This window comes from Myxine glutinosa, chromosome 7 (assembly GCF_964187855.1).
Source record: "Myxine glutinosa chromosome 7, kmMyxGlut1.1, whole genome shotgun sequence".
Classification (NCBI taxonomy): Eukaryota; Metazoa; Chordata; class Myxini; order Myxiniformes; family Myxinidae; genus Myxine; species Myxine glutinosa.
This window is the reverse complement of record NC_136267.1, coordinates 78,770,038-78,788,094: the sequence shown is the minus strand read 5'-3', so window position 1 is coordinate 78,788,094 and position 18,057 is coordinate 78,770,038. Positions and strand designations below refer to the sequence as shown.

At 44.1% G+C, this 18,057-nt stretch overlaps 2 protein-coding genes across 9 annotated transcripts in view; one reads left to right on the top strand and one right to left on the bottom strand.

Moving 5' to 3' along the window:
• The window catches only part of QTMAN (queuosine-tRNA mannosyltransferase), a 56,391-nt gene extending 49,247 nt beyond the window's left edge, over nt 1-7,144 (top strand). For both annotated transcript variants that reach the window (XM_068102477.2, XM_068102478.2), the window contains exons 10-11: nt 5,766-5,857; nt 6,083-7,144. In XM_068102477.2, the coding sequence (XP_067958578.2) occupies nt 5,766-5,857; nt 6,083-6,151 (161 nt within the window). In that variant the 3' untranslated portion in view covers nt 6,152-7,144. The remainder of the gene's footprint in view (nt 1-5,765; nt 5,858-6,082) is intronic.
• The window catches only part of LOC137416826 (rho GTPase-activating protein 15), a 186,635-nt gene continuing 174,443 nt past the window's right edge, over nt 5,866-18,057 (bottom strand). For 4 of the 7 annotated variants that reach the window (XM_078781895.1, XM_078781896.1, XM_078781897.1 and 1 more), the window contains 3 exons: nt 9,025-9,159; nt 8,126-8,231; nt 6,517-7,106 (listed from right to left, as the gene is read on the bottom strand). In XM_078781895.1, coding sequence (XP_078638021.1) covers nt 6,926-7,106; nt 8,126-8,231; nt 9,025-9,159 — 422 coding nt within the window. In that variant the 3' untranslated portion in view covers nt 6,517-6,925. Of the gene's footprint in view, nt 7,107-8,125; nt 8,232-9,024; nt 9,160-11,351; nt 11,451-18,057 lie in introns of all 7 variants that reach the window. The other 3 variants (XM_078781893.1, XM_078781894.1, XM_078781898.1) reach the window with 2 other exon arrangements.

The window sequence follows — 18,057 nt, the reverse complement described above, 5'->3', positions numbered from 1 at the left end:
TTCAGGCCTTATGCTCAAATCGTTTAAATTCATTTTTTCCCTCATCAATCTACACTCAATACCCCATAAATGACAAAGAGAAAACAGGATTTTAGAAAGTTTTGCAAATTTATTAAAAAGAAAAAACTGAAATATCACATTGGCATAAGTATTCATACCCTTTGCTATGACACTTGAAATTTAGCTCAGGTGCCTCCCATTTCTCTTGCTCATCTTTGAGATGTTTCTACACCTTGATCCATCTGTGGATCCACCTACACCTTGATCCACAGTCCACCTGTGGTAAATTCAATTGATTGGACATGATTTGGAAAGGCACACACCTGTCTATATAAGGTCTCACAGCTGACAATGCATATCAGAGCAAAAACCAAGCCATGAGGTCGAAGGAACTGCCTGCAGAGCTCAGAGACAGGATTGTGTCGAGGCATAGATCTGGGGAAGCCTACAAAAAAATTCTTGCTGCATTGAAAGCTGCACCAGGCTGCTAAGCCTGGTGTTGGCTTAGCGGTTAAGGTGCCAGCTTGGGATCCTAGGATCCTGGGTTCGAATCCCGATCGATCGCTGAATTAACGCCAGGGGGGTTGACTCAGCCTGTCATCCTTCTGAGGTCGGCAAATTGAGTACCAGCTTGCTGGGATGAATGATCCGGTGTGTACCCCGGTTTAGAATAGGTACACCGTATCCCTGCGCATCGCAAGAGGCGACCAAGGGTTGGCGTCAGGAAGGGCATCCGGCCATAAAAACATTGCCTCAAACAGGGAACCATGATTGTCATGGGGCACAAGGGTTTCCGCAAGGCTAACCCCCGCTCTAGCGGGGAAAATGGCCTTAAAACGATCATTCATTCATTCATTCATTGAAGGTTCCCAAGAGCACAGTGGCCTCCATAATTCTTAAATGGAATAAGTTTGGAACAACCAGGACTCTTGCTAGAGCTGGCCACCCGGCCAAACTGAGCAATCGGGGGAGAAGGGCCTTGGTAAGAGAGGTGACCAATAACCCGATGGTCACTCTGGCTGAGCTCCAGAGATCATGTGTGGAGATGGGAGAAACTTCCAGAAGGACAATCATCACTGCAACACTCCACCGATCTGGGCTTTATGGCAGAGTGGCCAGACGGAAGCCTCTCCTCAGTGAAAAGCACATGAAATGCAGCACATTTCTTCGTATGCAGCACAAGGCTGCAGAGGATAGCATCATTGGCTGAGTGTGGCTGTGCCATTAACGCAATGTCCTCTGCTGGTTCGGGCAGGAATTTGGAATTTGTTCAAGGTGCCGGCGATAGCTTGGCTACTCTTTGTGAAGGACACCATGGCATCTTTAACGTTCACCAACTAATGCTGGCAGACGAGATGCTTGTTTAACATCCATCCGAGGGATTGCACACACACATTGATTAATCACCCTGCTTGTGAAACACAGGGATAACAGTTTATAGCTGAGTGCAGATTTTAACCCAGGCTAGATAACTTGAGTGAATAATATGATGAATATGGTAATTAGCAAGCAAATGTTGATATTTAGTACTCATCAATTGCTCTGTTATGCATACATTTACTCACTACAACCTCTGGTGTATGTATACTTGTTAATGTAAAATATTTTATAAAGTAAATTTTTATTAAGCTACTAGCAGGGGTACCTGGCATTGCCCGGTGTATTTTTTGTGGCCCTAAAACATTTTCCCACACCCACGAAGGAGTGGGGTCCTTACACACTTTTCCACTCCTATGATGGATCGATTAAAAGAAAAAAAAATCCCCAAAAATCAAACTTTAAAAAAACAAAATTTAAATTTTCTTTTTTTGCCCAAAACACTCCCAGGCACTCACTGACGAACCGCTGAAAGTTTGATGAAGATCCATTCAGCCATCTCTGAGAAAAATGGCGACATCCAGACAGACAAACGGCTCTCTGAAAGTATAGATAATTCGCTGTTATGGAGCAAATGCTTCCACAAGGGTTTCTTTTGTTACTGTAATTCAGGAGACCTTGAAAGCAGAAAAGGAACACACACTCGTGTCTGTCTATCAAGTTTCAATTGTGGGTGCCATGTCGTATCAAATTCCAATCCATACTTTACCAGGGAGAGAAAAGTGTCCATCATATTTGCATGAAATCTATATTTATGCAACTCTGTAATACAACCATGTGCTCTAGCAATGTTCCTCTTCCTCTTTTGTATGCAGCACATGGCTGATAGCATCATTTTCTGGGGGTGCAGCTGTGCCAATGATGCAGTGGCCCCCCTGTAGGTTAGAGCAATAATTTAGAATAGGCCAAGGTACCAGCAATAGCTCGCTCACCTCAATCTGGAAAAACACCATGGGATGTTTAACATCAACCAACTAATGCTGGCAGCCAGGACACAAAGTTTAACGTCTACCCGAAGGACGGTGCCAGATGACATTTTATAGCTGGGCCAAGGTTTAAACCCAGGCTAGAAAACTCAGAGGTCAGTGTGCATACCTCTTGGGCTCTAGGCTATCCTTCCAGCTCCATTTACAATGTTCTCTACCTTAATCACTTCCAACGAAAACATCCAATTACACATTCACCTGCTTATATACACAAAGAATTAAGTTAAGCACCCCCCCCCCGTTTTTTTACAACCTCGCACATTACAAGTTTGTTGTCGTCAAAACAGTGTAATATACCCATGATATTGCTATATTTTCTGGAGAAGTGATATTATGGTCACATAAAAACATAACAATCATGCCGTTTTCAATATTTTATTCTGAATAATTTAAGGTGAAATTTTTTGGGAATTTTAGGCATATTTTCACCTCAATTTAAGTATGGAGCTATAGGTCCATCACGGACAGTGTGGATGACGTTTATGTTTTCTAACGTACAGTCATTGTTCTGAGAAGACCTCTAGCGATCATTGCGTCAATAACGTGTGTAGGACCCACGTGATCGGATCACTGACTCAACCCTACGTCTCATAGACCCTGTAAGCCGTCGTATGCGTTGCTGTGGCAGGTTGTTCCATTCCCGATGTAATGCACGTTCCAATTCATCCAGATTGGCTATTGGAGGGACCATCTTCGCAATTTGTCGTCCCAACATGTCCCAAACGTGCTCGAGGGGGTTCAGGTCAGGACTGTACGCAGGCCAGGGGATGGTTGTCACAGCACCTTGCTCCAGCAAGGCTCGGACGCGTCTCGCACGGTGAGGCCTGGCGTTGTCATCCATGAAGATGGGTCTGCTGGCGAGGGTGTGGTCATCGAAGTGCGGGATTACGGTGGTATTCAGGATTTCCTCGGCATATCGCTCTCCGTTGAGGTTACCTCGCACAGTTATCAGGTCCAACTTACAGTCATGGGAGAAGCATCCCCAGACCATAATCGAGCCACCACCAAAGGGTACCGTTGGTTGAATGTTTTTAGGTGCATACGCGGTGTTTTTGTGGCGCCACACCCGAACACGCCCATCTGTCACGTACAGCAAGAACCGGCTTTCATCCGACCAATGAACTCGCCTCCAAGACCGGATGTTCCATCCACGTCGCGCTAGGCACCATGCCAAACGCTCCCTCTGATGTCGTTCGAGTAGCCTTGGACGCTTGATCACTCGTCTTGACCTTAAACCGGCCGATTTCAGGCGGTTCCTCACGGTACGGTGACATAGCCTTCTGTTGGGCAGCCAGTTGTCCTTCAGGAAATGGCTCGAGGCGAAGGGATATCGTCGCACCAGTCTCAAAAGCGCTCTATCTTGGCGGACTGTTGTCACGCGAGGTCTTCCAGACCTTGGGCGGTCCTTCACCGCATCCGTTTCCTGGTGTTTCTGCACCAACCGACTGATCACCGAATGGTGGTAACCAAACGTTCGAGCTACAGCTTTTCTGGACATTCCGGACTCGATCATGCCTATTATCCGCCATCGTTCTCCGTCCGACAACCGTCTACGAGCCACCATTACGAGAAAATGACCATGTAACCCCCACACGAGCTCAGGCGTGACTTGCAATAACCCGTGATGATAGTGCATTTACAGAAAATCACGACCACGTGGATGATAACACGTGCTGCACGAGCGATGGGCGTCACAGATGAGTGCACTCATCTGCATTTCATCAATGGATAATTGCTAATGTCATACCAATCATTATTTGATCTCACATACCTTAGAATATATGCCAATGTATACATATACACAAAGAATATATATTAGGGGGTGCTTACCTTAATTCGTTGTGTAGGGGTGCTTAACTTAATTCTTTGTGTATATATAGCCAAAGGTAAATAGGATATAGCCTGAGGACTAGACCGTGGGCCGAACAGGCAAAATGTGTCCATTTTTTGACTTTTGTGACCCACCTCTGGTATCTAGCTGAAATTTTGCATATATTTAGTTTAAAATTTACTTATAAAGAATTCATAACTCGTCAGTGCGAAAGGTTGCACATAAATTAGTTATGTTAATTAACAAAAACTATAGCACCATATTGTGTCCATTATTATCTAGCTGTGTATAACTGAATGGGAATTCTAAATATAAAGTATGTAGTCTATGTCGCGATGGGGAAACTGTCCAGGAGTGTGGGTGAACGAGGTTCTACACACACACACCAGAGACAGAGACACGCACAGAGACACATACAGAGATACACACATCGACATAGACACAGACACACAGAGAGAGACACAGAGAGAGACACAGACACAGACACACACACACACACACACACACACACACACACACACACACACACACACACACACACACACACACACACAAACACAGAGAGACACATACACACAGACACACAGAGAGACACATACACACAGACACACAGAGAGACACATACACACATACATAGACACACACACACACACACACATAGAGACACATACACACATAGACATACACACACACACACACAGAGACACAGAGAGAGACATACACACACACACACACACACACAGAGAGACACATACACACAGACACACACACACACGTACAGACACACACGCACAGACACACACACACACACACACACAGAGAGACACATACACACACACAGAGACACATACACACACACACACACACACACACACACACACACACACACACACACACACACACACACACAGACATATACACACACACACACACACACACGCACAGACACACACACACACAGACACACACAGACACACACACACACACACACACACACAAAGTAAGGAAATGATACAATCTTTTTTACCAGATGGTATTATAAATTTAATATCAAAGCCTTTTTTTTTAAACTCTTCATGAACTGAAATGAATCAAACCAGTTATCAAATGTCTAATTAAAAAATGAATTAATCCACCTCTATTAAAAAAATTAATCGGGACTTCCACTTGCATCCACTTAACATCACATTCGAGAAATTTCTTTATGCTCTTTTCACTGAATGGAATCACTCTGCTGTGGGTATCGACGACATGCATGAAGTATATATTCTCGTATTTATAAAAAGATCATCAACGTTTTGGGTGTTTTTTTCCACATTTAAAAAATATGTGCAATTTTGGTGCGTGACGAGTTTCAGATATTAATTGTGTAATATTTTTACACAACATATTATAAATGCAGAAAGATATGCGAGGTGGGTCACAAAAGGAAAGGAAACAAAACGGTCTCGGCCCACGAACGAGACACATCATTAACGTTGTGATCAGTGTTGGTCCTGAATGGCATGCATTGCAGCACCACATGTTTGTTAAACAACTGGTACAACCCCAACCCCAACATTATTCCACAGACGAGTACTTATTCTCAACACCACAACAGCTGCAGAAGAGATTGCGGTATTTCTGCAAGAATCCCAGATTTGTACGGGCACACAAAGTAAAGGTGGGCCGTCCATTACAAGCAGTTTTTATTACAACTATCATTTCTCTCGCTGTACAAAAAAGGGTTATACGGTAAAGTAATCAGTCACGCCGACTTGGGATAAAGTTCAGGATTTAAAAAATAAAATGAAGTTTTTGTTTCCAGCATAAAAACTATACTTTAATCCAGTTGTGAGCAATGTGCAAAAAAAACTCTTGCATCAAATCCCACTTTGCTTCCCTCTAGGTGGACGTTTCAAGATTTTCTTGGACAACACTTCAAGCCCAATTCGTCAAACTACTCACGCCAGAATGATTTCTACGCATGTCTACCAATGGTAGGCAATGTTTCATCCACAGCTCAACCAGACAACATTTTATACAACTTGAGGAAGCTCAATGATGAGAGGAAGATAATTTTGGTAAAAAATAAAAATAGAAAAAAGAAAAGGTGTGCAGGAAATGGACAGGGGGATGTGAGTTTTAAAGAAGCCGTCAACTTGTGTTCGCAAATGGAAGGTTTTGGCCGATACCCCTTTTTCCCCCCCATATGTGCCCCATGCATCTCCTCCCCTCTTTCATCTCCAAAATGTTTCTCTTTACTCTCACCACACTTCTAGAACCTTCTCTCCTATCCACCTCCGTCCCCCAAATATAAAAATAGATGATCCCAAAGCCAAATGACTGCAAAGAAAACCTTTATACATCAAAATGCAAAAATATTTTTGAAATGGTTCAGTTTATAAATTGCATATCACTGTGATGGTCAATGGAAGAAACTACAGGGTATAGGACACAGATGAACAGCTGCCCGTGGATTTCAAACCTTCATCGTATTTTATGGACCGACACAGTATTACAATCGATTGGCATTTTTAAATGGACCTTAGTGGCAGTACGTGCAACCTCTAACACATATATTGCTTTTGTAAACGGACCTTTTCCAGTTGCATGCACAATACCATTTGCATGTTTCCACCAATAATAATAATAATAATCATAAAATTGGTGGATAATACCATTTTGCTGGTCGCGAACGTTAAGTGAAAATTTGAACGGCAACCACTTTGGTCACGTGCCAGTACAACCACTATGCCTTAATCCCGAATATGACATCGTAGGAATACAGTATAAAGTCCACTATTTGATTCTGATATACGGTGTTGACAGCCATATTCACAGGATCAGACTCTGGCCGCAGAAGTGTAGGACCAAAGACAATTGCCAGGTTCTGGCTCGACATGCGGTTTTGCGATCCATGTGCCATCACACTGTGGAAGAGCAGGAGAACAATAAAGATCAGACAAGACCCAAGTTTGTGCTTTTTGTTTCCTTCGTTTATACTAAACAATCAAGGCTTTAAACAATTTGGTTGATGTTTGTTTACAGTTGTAGTTTTACATGGAGCATGTGCATGGTTGTGATGCATGTATCTGAGGACCATGCATCACTTAATAAAGTCAGTTTAAAAAAAAATCAATCATCCATATGGTTCCTCGGTGAAGCTCTTAAACAGACGTCAAGGCACCATATTTAGGTTAAAATCTCCAGATATGTACACACTCTATGACTTGTATCTTCTCCCGCTTGCCTTCTGGCCCTAACTGTTATCTGTTTTACTTTATTTTTATTTATGACTGACAGGGTTACCCGGTGTTACTGGGGGAGGGGGGAGCAACTGAGAAGGGGAGGCAGGAGAGGCAATGGAGGGGGGAAGGGAAAGGCTGAGGAGGGGTTAGGTGAACCACTGGAGCAGGGGGGGGGGGAGAAAGGGGGCAGGAGAACCGCAGGGTTGGGGGGAAAGGTAGCCAGTGAGGTGAGGGAGGGGGGGCAGGAGAACCAGTGGGGCAGGGACAGGAGAGCCACTGACCCTGGGGGGCAGGAACTGAGAAGGGGGCAAGCGGACCAGAGGAGCAGGGGAACCGCCGGGGCGGGGGCGGGGGGGAGCATGAGAGCTCGGGGGGACTGAGAAGGGGGCCAGGCATCCCATGGGGCAGGGGAAAACTGAGAAGGAGCAGGAGAACCGCAGGGGCTGGGGAGGGCAAGTGAGGCGGGGGGGAGGGGGAGGGGAAAGAAGGTCGATATAAAATTGTTAGTTGCGGCAATGCCGATGGGGAAAGAGGTCTTCGAGATCTTTAGGGTATTTGAGGTCTTTGCAGTCTAAAATGGTCTTCAGGGTGGGGAAAGACCACTTCCATAAGCTTTAGAATAATAAAATAACTCACGAAAATAGAATAGATTGCATGTATCCAAAGATAAACAAGTGAAGGAAGAGGGGAGTGCAGCATACTTGATTAGGTGGCTGAAAACCGTCTTCATGGTGTCCTGGTTTTCTCTTGGTAGTGCTTTGACAGCATTCTTGATGCACTTCAGCCGATGACTGTAATCTTTGATTTCTGTGCAAAAACAAACATTCCAGCATGATCACGATTAATGAGAACTCATTCAATCCCACAGCTCCTAAAAGTCAGTTGTGAGGTTGGATATATCAATTCCGGATTGGAGCTCTGCTCGGTAACAGGCATTTACCGAGAACTGGAATGGTCCATTTAGCATTTCCATCTGAACCCACAGTCAAAATCCCATGTATCGTGACCCCTGCCACCGAACTGAGGTTATGTTTTCACCAGTTTGTTTGTTTGTGAGCAGGATATCTCAAATAGATATGGACCGATTTGGACGAAACTTGGTGACGAGGTTGGGTACGTGACAAGGACGAATTTATGGGATTTTGGTGAAGTTCCACACCCGGATACTAAATTGTTTTAAAGTTATTCTTTACCATTCAGAGATAGGGACAAAAAAAAACATATTGTACGATATTTCAAAACGTTGCGGACACGTTATGAAGAAGAAGAAGAAGAAAAAACAAGACTTGGTGGATGAGGTGTGCAGGTGATAAACAAGAACAAGCTGATAAGATTTTGGTTAAGGTTTCAGTGTGATACAAAACGTAAAGTGTTCAGCCTGGCTGAGGTGTGCCCTCTACCGAGTGCCGTTCTTGTCCATTACCAATGTAATTTATGCATAGGTCCACTGGTGTCCCTCAAATTCCTTGTCCAACATGCGATATATTTATGCACAAGCTCCATGATTAGTCTCACAGCAATGCAAGGAAAACAGAGCACGTGTGGGTGTGACCATCACACATTTCCTCACATGCAACACTAGACACATGGCATTACTTACTAATCGCGTCAACAAATTGGTCAAACGTAGCATGAGTGAAGAGTGGATCGGGCAACTCTCGGAAGAACATTTTGAATGCACCAGTGATGACGTGTATGTCCTCCCACTGGCTCTGGGAGAGGTCAAGTTCCTCCTCTGTAATAAATAAATAAATGCATCAATTCAAGGGTGGCAATATTTCTACACTTAGCGTTATCCAGTATGACATGCTGTTTAATCAAAAACTCAGATTCATTCATTCATTCGTTCGTAACTTAAAAAGTAAAAGAGTCTTCATAATCTTCTTCATTTAAAAATGAGGTGTTGGTTTTTCTCTGTCATTTTGCATGACATCAGCCAGACAATAGCTCAGTTGCATAGAAGCTTGCCTGTCTATCTCTGTCTGCTTGTTTGTCTTGACCCTCCTTTTGTAGCTCACCTGGAATGTCGTTCCGGGGAGTTTATGCGATGGCGTGTCATCCGTCAGTCCATAAACACTTGCCACTTCTCCGAAACCGCTGATGGGATTGTGACCAAACTTGGCACAAATGATACTTGGTATGTTGCAACTCAAGTTTGTTCACAGCATAAAAAAAAAAATTAAAAAAATCAGGGTCCAAGGGGGTCTACCGGGGATCAAAGTGGATTCAGGATTGACCCCCCAAAATAAGTCTTTACTTTCTTTTCTGAAACTACACACTATTTCGATGAAACTTGACCACAACCTTCAACATCTGCGATGTAACAAAGTTTGTTCACAGCATTTGAAAAATCGGGCCCTGAAGGGGTCTACAAGGGGGGGGGGGGGGCTCAGTCACCCCCCAAAATAGGTATTTGCTTTCTTCTCAGAAACTGCACTTACATTTCCGATGAGACTTGACCACAACGTTCCGTTCATCACCTGTGATGTACCAATGGTTGTCCCTGGCATTTTTTTTTTTTAAATCGGGGACTAAGACCATATATGGGGGGTTGTTCTCCAAAGTAGGTATTTTTTTTGTTTGTTTGTTCATTAAAGTCTTATTATGTTAGTACGATTGTACATGCTGCCCTGTCTTCTCATAACTATTTAAATTGTTTGAAAATGTTGTGATACTGTTTAAAATACTTTAGTCCGTGTAGTATACTGCTTTATTCTACCAGGTGAGTGCCCAGGGGTATTGCCCCTATTTTTTATATTCCTCCCTTAAAGTAGTTCACCCATCACATTATACGAGGGCACACTTTCCCTCCATGCAGCAAAATGCAATGACCCTGGTCAAACCGACCTTGACCCAAATCAAATGACCTCGACTGTGGTCAAGAGGTCTAAAATGCCCAGTCAAAAACCGATATATTGGGAACCAAAATGGCAGCTTTAATGATGAACTTAAAATATTGTTTTTAAGCAAAGTCAACAGAATGGCCTTTATCAATCAGAACAACATTTATTTCCTTCAAAAAAGCAACAGGGTATAAAGAAGACATTTGAATAGCTGAAGGAGGCCGATTCCCAAAAAGCAAGCTTGTTGCGGGAACGCCCTTACACATACATACTATTCGGAAAAATAGTTGTAATTGTATGGTGAACTATTTAAAATAGTTGTATGGTGAGCTCATTAAAAGGCTGTATTTATGTAAGAAGATAGGTGTTAATAAGGGAAACTTAGGGACAAGGATCATAAATGTTTTTTGTTGACAGCCGTGATGAACGTGGTCCTTCGGGCCTGTTTTCTTGTATTTTAACCTCCAATTACTGGCACCAATGCTTCCAGACATCCTTTCTCAAAGCTAAAGCACTTTGTACTCAGGAAGATTTGTCCTACCTGCTGTTTTTTGTCCTAAATGCCAGGATTCATGCTCCTCTATATCCCTGCATAATCCTTTTGCATTTCGTTTCTCATTCACATGAGCATTCGTGTCCTAGCTGATCTCCAACTCCTCTTTTCTTTAGTCCATCCAATCGGACATCAGTGATGATGCGTTTGGTTATTTAAATCTAACATTGCTAAAAGTACCCCTCATGCAATGTGGAGTAAGATAATTTACAGGCACAGTAAAAAGAAAACCTTACATGTAAAGCTTATTACAGCAGACACTTATGTCCAAGACTGAATCTTTTATACTGCACTGCCCTCGAAGGCCTGTAAGGTTTTTGGAGAGATTTCTCTCAAGTAAAACTACACTTACAATAATTTACCATGCAATCCTTCAAAGTGTTCCACCGATTAATGTAACGTTTCCAGTGTCATTTGACATGTGGTAGCAGCATACGTTACGAGGTGTCATCGGTGGCATTGTACTTACAGTATATGCTTTACATTGGAAAATGGTCATTAGCTTGCATGAGAAACATGTGAATGTTTTACCTGCGATAAGTCGCAATTCTACAAGAGCTTCAGGTTGATATTGTTGTTGGGTTCTTGTTGGGGGTCGATTTTTGAAATGTGCGCCAATTGGTTGTACAGCTGCCGGAACACACCCACATCTGTCGCTCGACGCCACCCACCACATCACCGAGACGAAATTATATGACGGCATTTTGGTTTTCTAAAGGGCCTAACCCATTAGGTGTGTCGGCCTCTGCTCATTATACACTGCCCGGGTTTGTAATCCGCTAAAGGTTTAATCAAGCTCATCAGAACGCATGGTCATCAAATATTACGTTACGTAATCAAGTGTTACATTACATAAATTACTAAAAAAAAATAGTGTTAGATAATTTTTGAATGGCCACATAATGGGGTTAAGCAATCTGTTAACAAGTGACGAATCAGCTTGTTCTGATATAACCGTGGATAGGGCGACACGGATAAGAGGTGTAGAGTTAATTTTTTAACCGCATTAAATGTGTGTTTCCCAATCGTGCTGTTCATCTTTTAAGAGTGCTTTAAAGGTGCGGTTCCCAAACGGCATGTTACCAGATTTTGTCGTAGGTTGTGACCACAGTACTAATTGATTGACGTTTGGTTCGGACGTACAAAGAGGGACTATAAAGCCATGAACTAACCCTCATTCCAGAGGATCCCAAATGATGTTCCTGAAAAATATTCAGCATGTGAAAAAAAAAAATCAGTGATGAGCCATCACAGGAAAATGGTGAAGAAGTCGCTATGATGCCATGAAGATCAAATGGTTCTGTATACAATTTTCCACAATGATCTCAAAATGTCAAAGGGTTCTGCATGTTTGGTGCCATGTAGTTCTCACAGCTAAAGACCAAAGAGCCACACGTTTCTCCATGCCTCAAAACATTATGAGCAGGGAGTGCAGAGAATAGGGGAGTTTGTGAACACAATTGTGACGATGGACACAACCTGGATGCCCTTCAATCAAAAAACCAAAAGGTAGTTGGCACAGTAGAAGCATTTGGATTCAGCTCCAAATAATCCATATGGTGCAATGGTGAGTAGGCATCAGCCACGACGACGATGGTGGTCATCCTTTGGGATGGTCGCGGCATTATTCGCCCCCATTGCACTCCAAAATCAACAACTGTTTCTGGTAGCATTTACCATGAAGTATTAGAAGTTTTTATCAGCCATGCAAATAGCAGATTTTCTTTTCTTTTCTGATTTTACTTTTCATTTCTGATTTTATATGTCAGTCATGCATAAGGTTGAATGTGCACAGCCAGACTTTCACTTCCATTACGACAATGCCCCACAATATGGAGCTGCTCAGTTGAGATAATTAGTCAGACCAGCACATCTAAATGGTCAAAATAAATTGAGAGACCCCATTATTTGGATGCAACTCATACATTCTCAGCTTTATATCAAACTGGTGGAACATGCTTGCTTACTGTATGCAAAGCAGAACCTAAATACACACACACACACACACACACACACACACACACACACACACACACACACACACACACACACACACACACACACACACACACACACACACACACACACACGTGTATGTGTGCATACATATACAGTGCATTCAGAAAGTATTCAGACCCCTTAACTTTTTTCACATTTTGTTATGTTGCAGCCTTATGCTGAAATCGTTTAAATTCATTTTTTCCCTCATCAATCTACACTCAATACCCCATAATGACAAAGAGAAAACAGGATTTTAGAAAGTTTTGCAAATTTATTAAAAAGAAAAAACTGAAATATCACATTGACATAAGTATTCAGACCCTTTGCTATGACACTTGAAATTTAGCTTAAGTGCCTCCCATTTCTCTTGATCTTTGAGATGTTTCTACACCTTGATTGGAGACCACCTGTGGTAAATTCAATTGATTGGATATGATTTGGAAAGGCACACACCTGTCTATATAAGCTCTCACAGGTGACAATGCATATCAGAGAAAAAACCAAGCCATGAGGTCGAAGGAACTGCCTGCAGAGCTCAGAGACAGTATTGTGTCGAGGCAAGTACAGAGATATCCTTAATGAAAACCTGAAACAGAGCGCTCAGGACCTCAGGCTGGGCTAAAGGTTCACCTTCCAACAGGACAATGACCCCAAGCACACAGCCAAGATAACGCAGGAGTGGCTTAGGACAACTCTGTGAAGGTCCTTGAGTGGCTCAGCCAGAGCCCTGACTTGAACCCAATCGAACATCTCTGGAGAGACCTGAAAATGGCTGCCCACCGACGGTCCCCATCCAACCTGACAGAGCTTGAGAGGATCTGCAGAGAAGAATGGCAGAAAATCCCCAAATCCAGGTGTGCAAAGCTTGTCGCGTCATACCCAAGAAGACTCGAGGCTGTAATCGCTGCCAAAGGTGCTTCAACTAAGTACTGAGTGAAGGGTCTGAATACTTATGTCAATGTGATATTTCAGTTTTTTCTTTTTAATAAATTTGCAAAACTTTCTAAAATCCTGTTTTCTCTTTGTCATTGTGGGGTATTGAGTGTGGATTGATGGAAAAAATGAATTTAAACGATTTCAGCATAAGGCTGCAACATAACAAAATGTGAAAAAAGTGAAGGGGTATGATTACTTTCTGAATGCACTGTATATGAGAATCCCAATGTTGCACGCCCCTCAGCCACTGGACCAGTTTCATCACTTGTTTGCGAGTAATCAGCGAAAGCGTAGACAGAAATGCGAACCACCGAGACTCCCAAGCATGTACCACATGCAATGCCATAGCAATTAACATACAAATAGCAAGATCCAATCATATCTCTCACCCATAATTGGAGGCAAAAACCTCTCACCTAACTCCATGATCCCTTGCCAAAACTGAGATGGATACTTCAAAGCCCTGGGAGGACTCCCTTCCATCTTCTGGAGATGACAACCAGACAACCACACACACAACCACACACAACCACACACACACACACACACACACACACACACACACACACACACACACACACACACACACACACACACACACACACCCCTCAACCGCTGTAATGGTGACCATGAACCCCCATGCCACACCAGCACTTGTTACAGAGGTCCTGACCAACAAGGGTTACCTGCGACGTATCGATCTTAGGTGCCTATTATCACTTCATAATAACTCTTTTGCAGCCAAGATAATCGCTATCAAAATTAAATGGACAAACTGGCTCAGTTGTAGTCTGTGAAAAACACACAACTACTCACTGGCCAATGCTACACTCATAACTGCAGCAGCTGTTACACTAATAACCTCAGCACAAGTCAGCCTACATAGCTTTAGAAGCCTTTTTGGACAGGAGCGTTAGCGTACCCCCTGGGGAAGGGAATCAATCCACGTGCACGTTTCTGGCTCCCAAACCATCATCAGTGGGGAATGGATTCCCCCATAAAGTAAACCGACATGCTGCCCCGTGAGGGAGTAACTCAAGGCAGCTCAACAATAAACAAAAGAGATCTGCCACTCATTTGTCCATGAAAAGGGGATGAAGACTGTTGTAAGGTGAGGAACGAACAAACACCGACAGCACATTCACCTTTTCACAAGACCTCCCTCATCCCCCTCCCTCCAGCACCCAAATTAACAGAAGTACCCGGTCTTGAGTACATCGCTTCCACCCATCATAAAAATGACACGTTACTGAAATGAGTCAATGTCATTGGTTATTCACGTCATTACTAGTAAATAGTTAATGGCAATTGCAAGTTCTCAAGACAAACGTTACAAGTTGAGGCACATAATTTTCCTGGCAATCCACACGAGCAATTACATATTAATGACAGACCTCTGCTGCAGAAATATGTGAGAGTTATTCTTTTTACATCCTGCAATAAAAAAAACGGTTATCCATTTGAAGTATTGCCGTGTGGCCACCTTTGATGAAAATCAGACGGTCACGGAAGTCGATCGAGAAGGCCTTAGCTCTCGAGGCGAAAACTCAATGGCGGACTCAAAGACAGAAAACTATACAAAATTGCGCGGGGTGGAGGGGCGGCGCAAGACCCTGCAGTCTTACCTGTTCTCGGAGCATCTCCAATGCCGCTGGAAATTAAATAAATCACACGGAAAACTGCGTTCAGGTATATACAGAAAATAATACAAGGATTTATTTACAAGGATAGCAGGACAGGAAAATAACGCGGCTATCTCCAACACGAGGCCGATCTCCAACACGAGGAGAGCGAGTACGAATCACGCCAGGAATGCACAGAGAGGGAAAATGGAAGAGAGTCCAGAGACACAATGTCGTCCAGCGCGAAGAGAACCAAAATGTCATCAAGCGAGCCCTTTTGTCACCTCGCGTGTGACGTCAAGTCTTGCTCGCCACAACCAGCGCCTTGTCTCTCAAAGGTTCTGCTGCGCTGGTGCCCTCCCATTGGCCGAGTGCTTCCCGCTCTGTGGTGTTGCTCACCCCTCCCTCTGGCCAATCAACAGTCCTCCTGGGCGTGGCTCCCAGCCTTGCTCGATGTCTGACGCCCATGCCGGTGTTGTACGCGTCCGCTGCCTGCTTGTCTTTTTTTTCTATTTTTTTGTATGCAGAATCGAGGCTCGTGAAAGAGCTAACATTTATCACACAAACAAATCAAACAGACAAACAAAGTATATAAAAAGGGGAGCGGTAGACAAGATGGGGAGAGAAGGGGAAGCACACAAACACAACCTTTGAGAGCAGGGACATCGGGAGATGTGTGGGAGGGAGAGGGCTTGGGGGGAGGAGGCGTGGGAAGGGGGGTGGGGGGCATGGGAGAAGTATAAAACACAAGGACACCAAGGACTACCAGGAAAGCAGGTTGGTATTTCAAAAAAGTGGATTTGGGGTGAAATTAGCGGGGGTAGAAAAGATCAAGGTTTTGGATGGGGGCGAATATATATATTGCCTCTTGGGGAATATATATCGCCTTAGTCGCCTCTTGGCACACACAAGGAATTACCAGTGAACTGGTACTTAATTTGCCGACCTCGGAAGGATGACAGGCTGAGTCAACCTGTGTGTAAGAGATGGTGGTGAACAGCTGTTTTAAAGACTTGGAGGGAGGAGTGGGATTGAAGAAAGTGAGGGAGTTTGTTCCAGAGGTGGGAGAAAAGAGGAATGAAGGAGTGAAGGTGAGCAGAGAGTCTTGATTTTGGCAGTTTAACCATAAGAGGGTTGCAGGCAGATCTTGTGCGACCTGCAGGAGTACTTGGGGGACAGAGCACAGAGAGGGCTGGGGGGGGGGGGGCTAGGCCAGAGAGGAGTAGGTAGAAGACAGAAAGACCACCAACCTGCTTGCGGTGAGTGAGTGAAAGGCCCTCGGAGATAGCTTCATCGTGGGAGATTTCAATGATTCTGAACGCTTTGGTTTCAACAGCGTGAAGACGAACTAGGTGTGAGGCAGGAGCACCAGCCCAGAGGGGAGAGCAGTATTCCCTTGAGCTGCGGATGAAAGCCTTGTATGTGGTGAGGAGCTCAGGTGTGCCAAGAAAGGACTTCGCACAACGGAGGATGCCCAGTTGGCGATTGGCTTTGGAGGCCAGATTTGAAATGTGGTTTTACCAGGAAAGATCATGGCAGATAGTGAGACCCAAAAGCTTGAGTGACAGAAATTATTGGAGAGGATTTTTCAGAAAGTAGATGGGAGGGTTGTCCAGTCGGTCTTTTCGGAGAGACATCGTAACAGTGTAAGATTTGTCAGGATTGAAAGACATGTTCCACTTGTTTGCCCAGTCTGTGATTTTGTCCAGGTCTGCAGAGAGTGAGGAGGCTGCAGACTGCCGATATGAGGGATGAGGAATGGAGCGGCAGAGAGTGCAGTCATCAGCAAAGAGATAGAGAGGATTTTCAAGAGAGTCAGAGAGATCATTGATGAAGACCAGAAAAAGCACAGGGCCCAGAACACTGCCTTGGGGAACTCCAGCCTGAACCAGAAGAGGAGATGAGAGAAACCCATTCAGGGCCACATGTTGACTACGACTAGAGAGGAAGTCCACCAGCCATGCGTGGAGATTTCCATGGATACCAAAGGAGGAGAGTTTGGTGAGCAGAGCGGGGTGCCAGACCGTATCGCAGGCTCGTGATATGTCAAGGAAGTCAGCTCTGATTTCCTGTTTGGCATTGAGGACCTCCATCCATTGTTGAGACAGCAGAAGCAGCATGTCCAGAGTAGAGTGACCTGGTCTGAAACCAAATTGATGATCAGAGATCAAGCCATTGAAGAAGAGGAAAGATTTCATATCCGAAGCATGATGGATTCCATGACTTTGCTGATAATTGGGAGAAGGCTGATTGGTCTGTAGTTGCTAGGATCTGTTTTTGCACCTTTTTTGTGTAAATCGGTGATGTTGGCAGATTTCCAAGCAGATGGCAGATGACCTTGAGCAAAAGAGAGGGTGAAGCGAACAGAGAGAGGGAGTGAAAGAGCAGAAGAACAGGATTTTAGGACCCGTGGGGTGATGCCGTCAGGTCCAGTTGCAGAATCAGAGTCGAGGGTTGACAGAAACTTTTCCACCCTGTCAGGAGGAAAGGACACAGAGTCCAGGAGCAGCTGGGTACGACTGGGTACAGAGAGGGATGGGTTTGGGACACAAGATTTAGAGGCAAACACAGAGTTGAGGCATTCAGCTTTTTAACGTGCGGAGTCAGCTGTGTAGCCGTTTGAGGTAAGGGAGGCGGATGGAGGGGGTACAAACACCAGAATCAGATTTGACCAGACG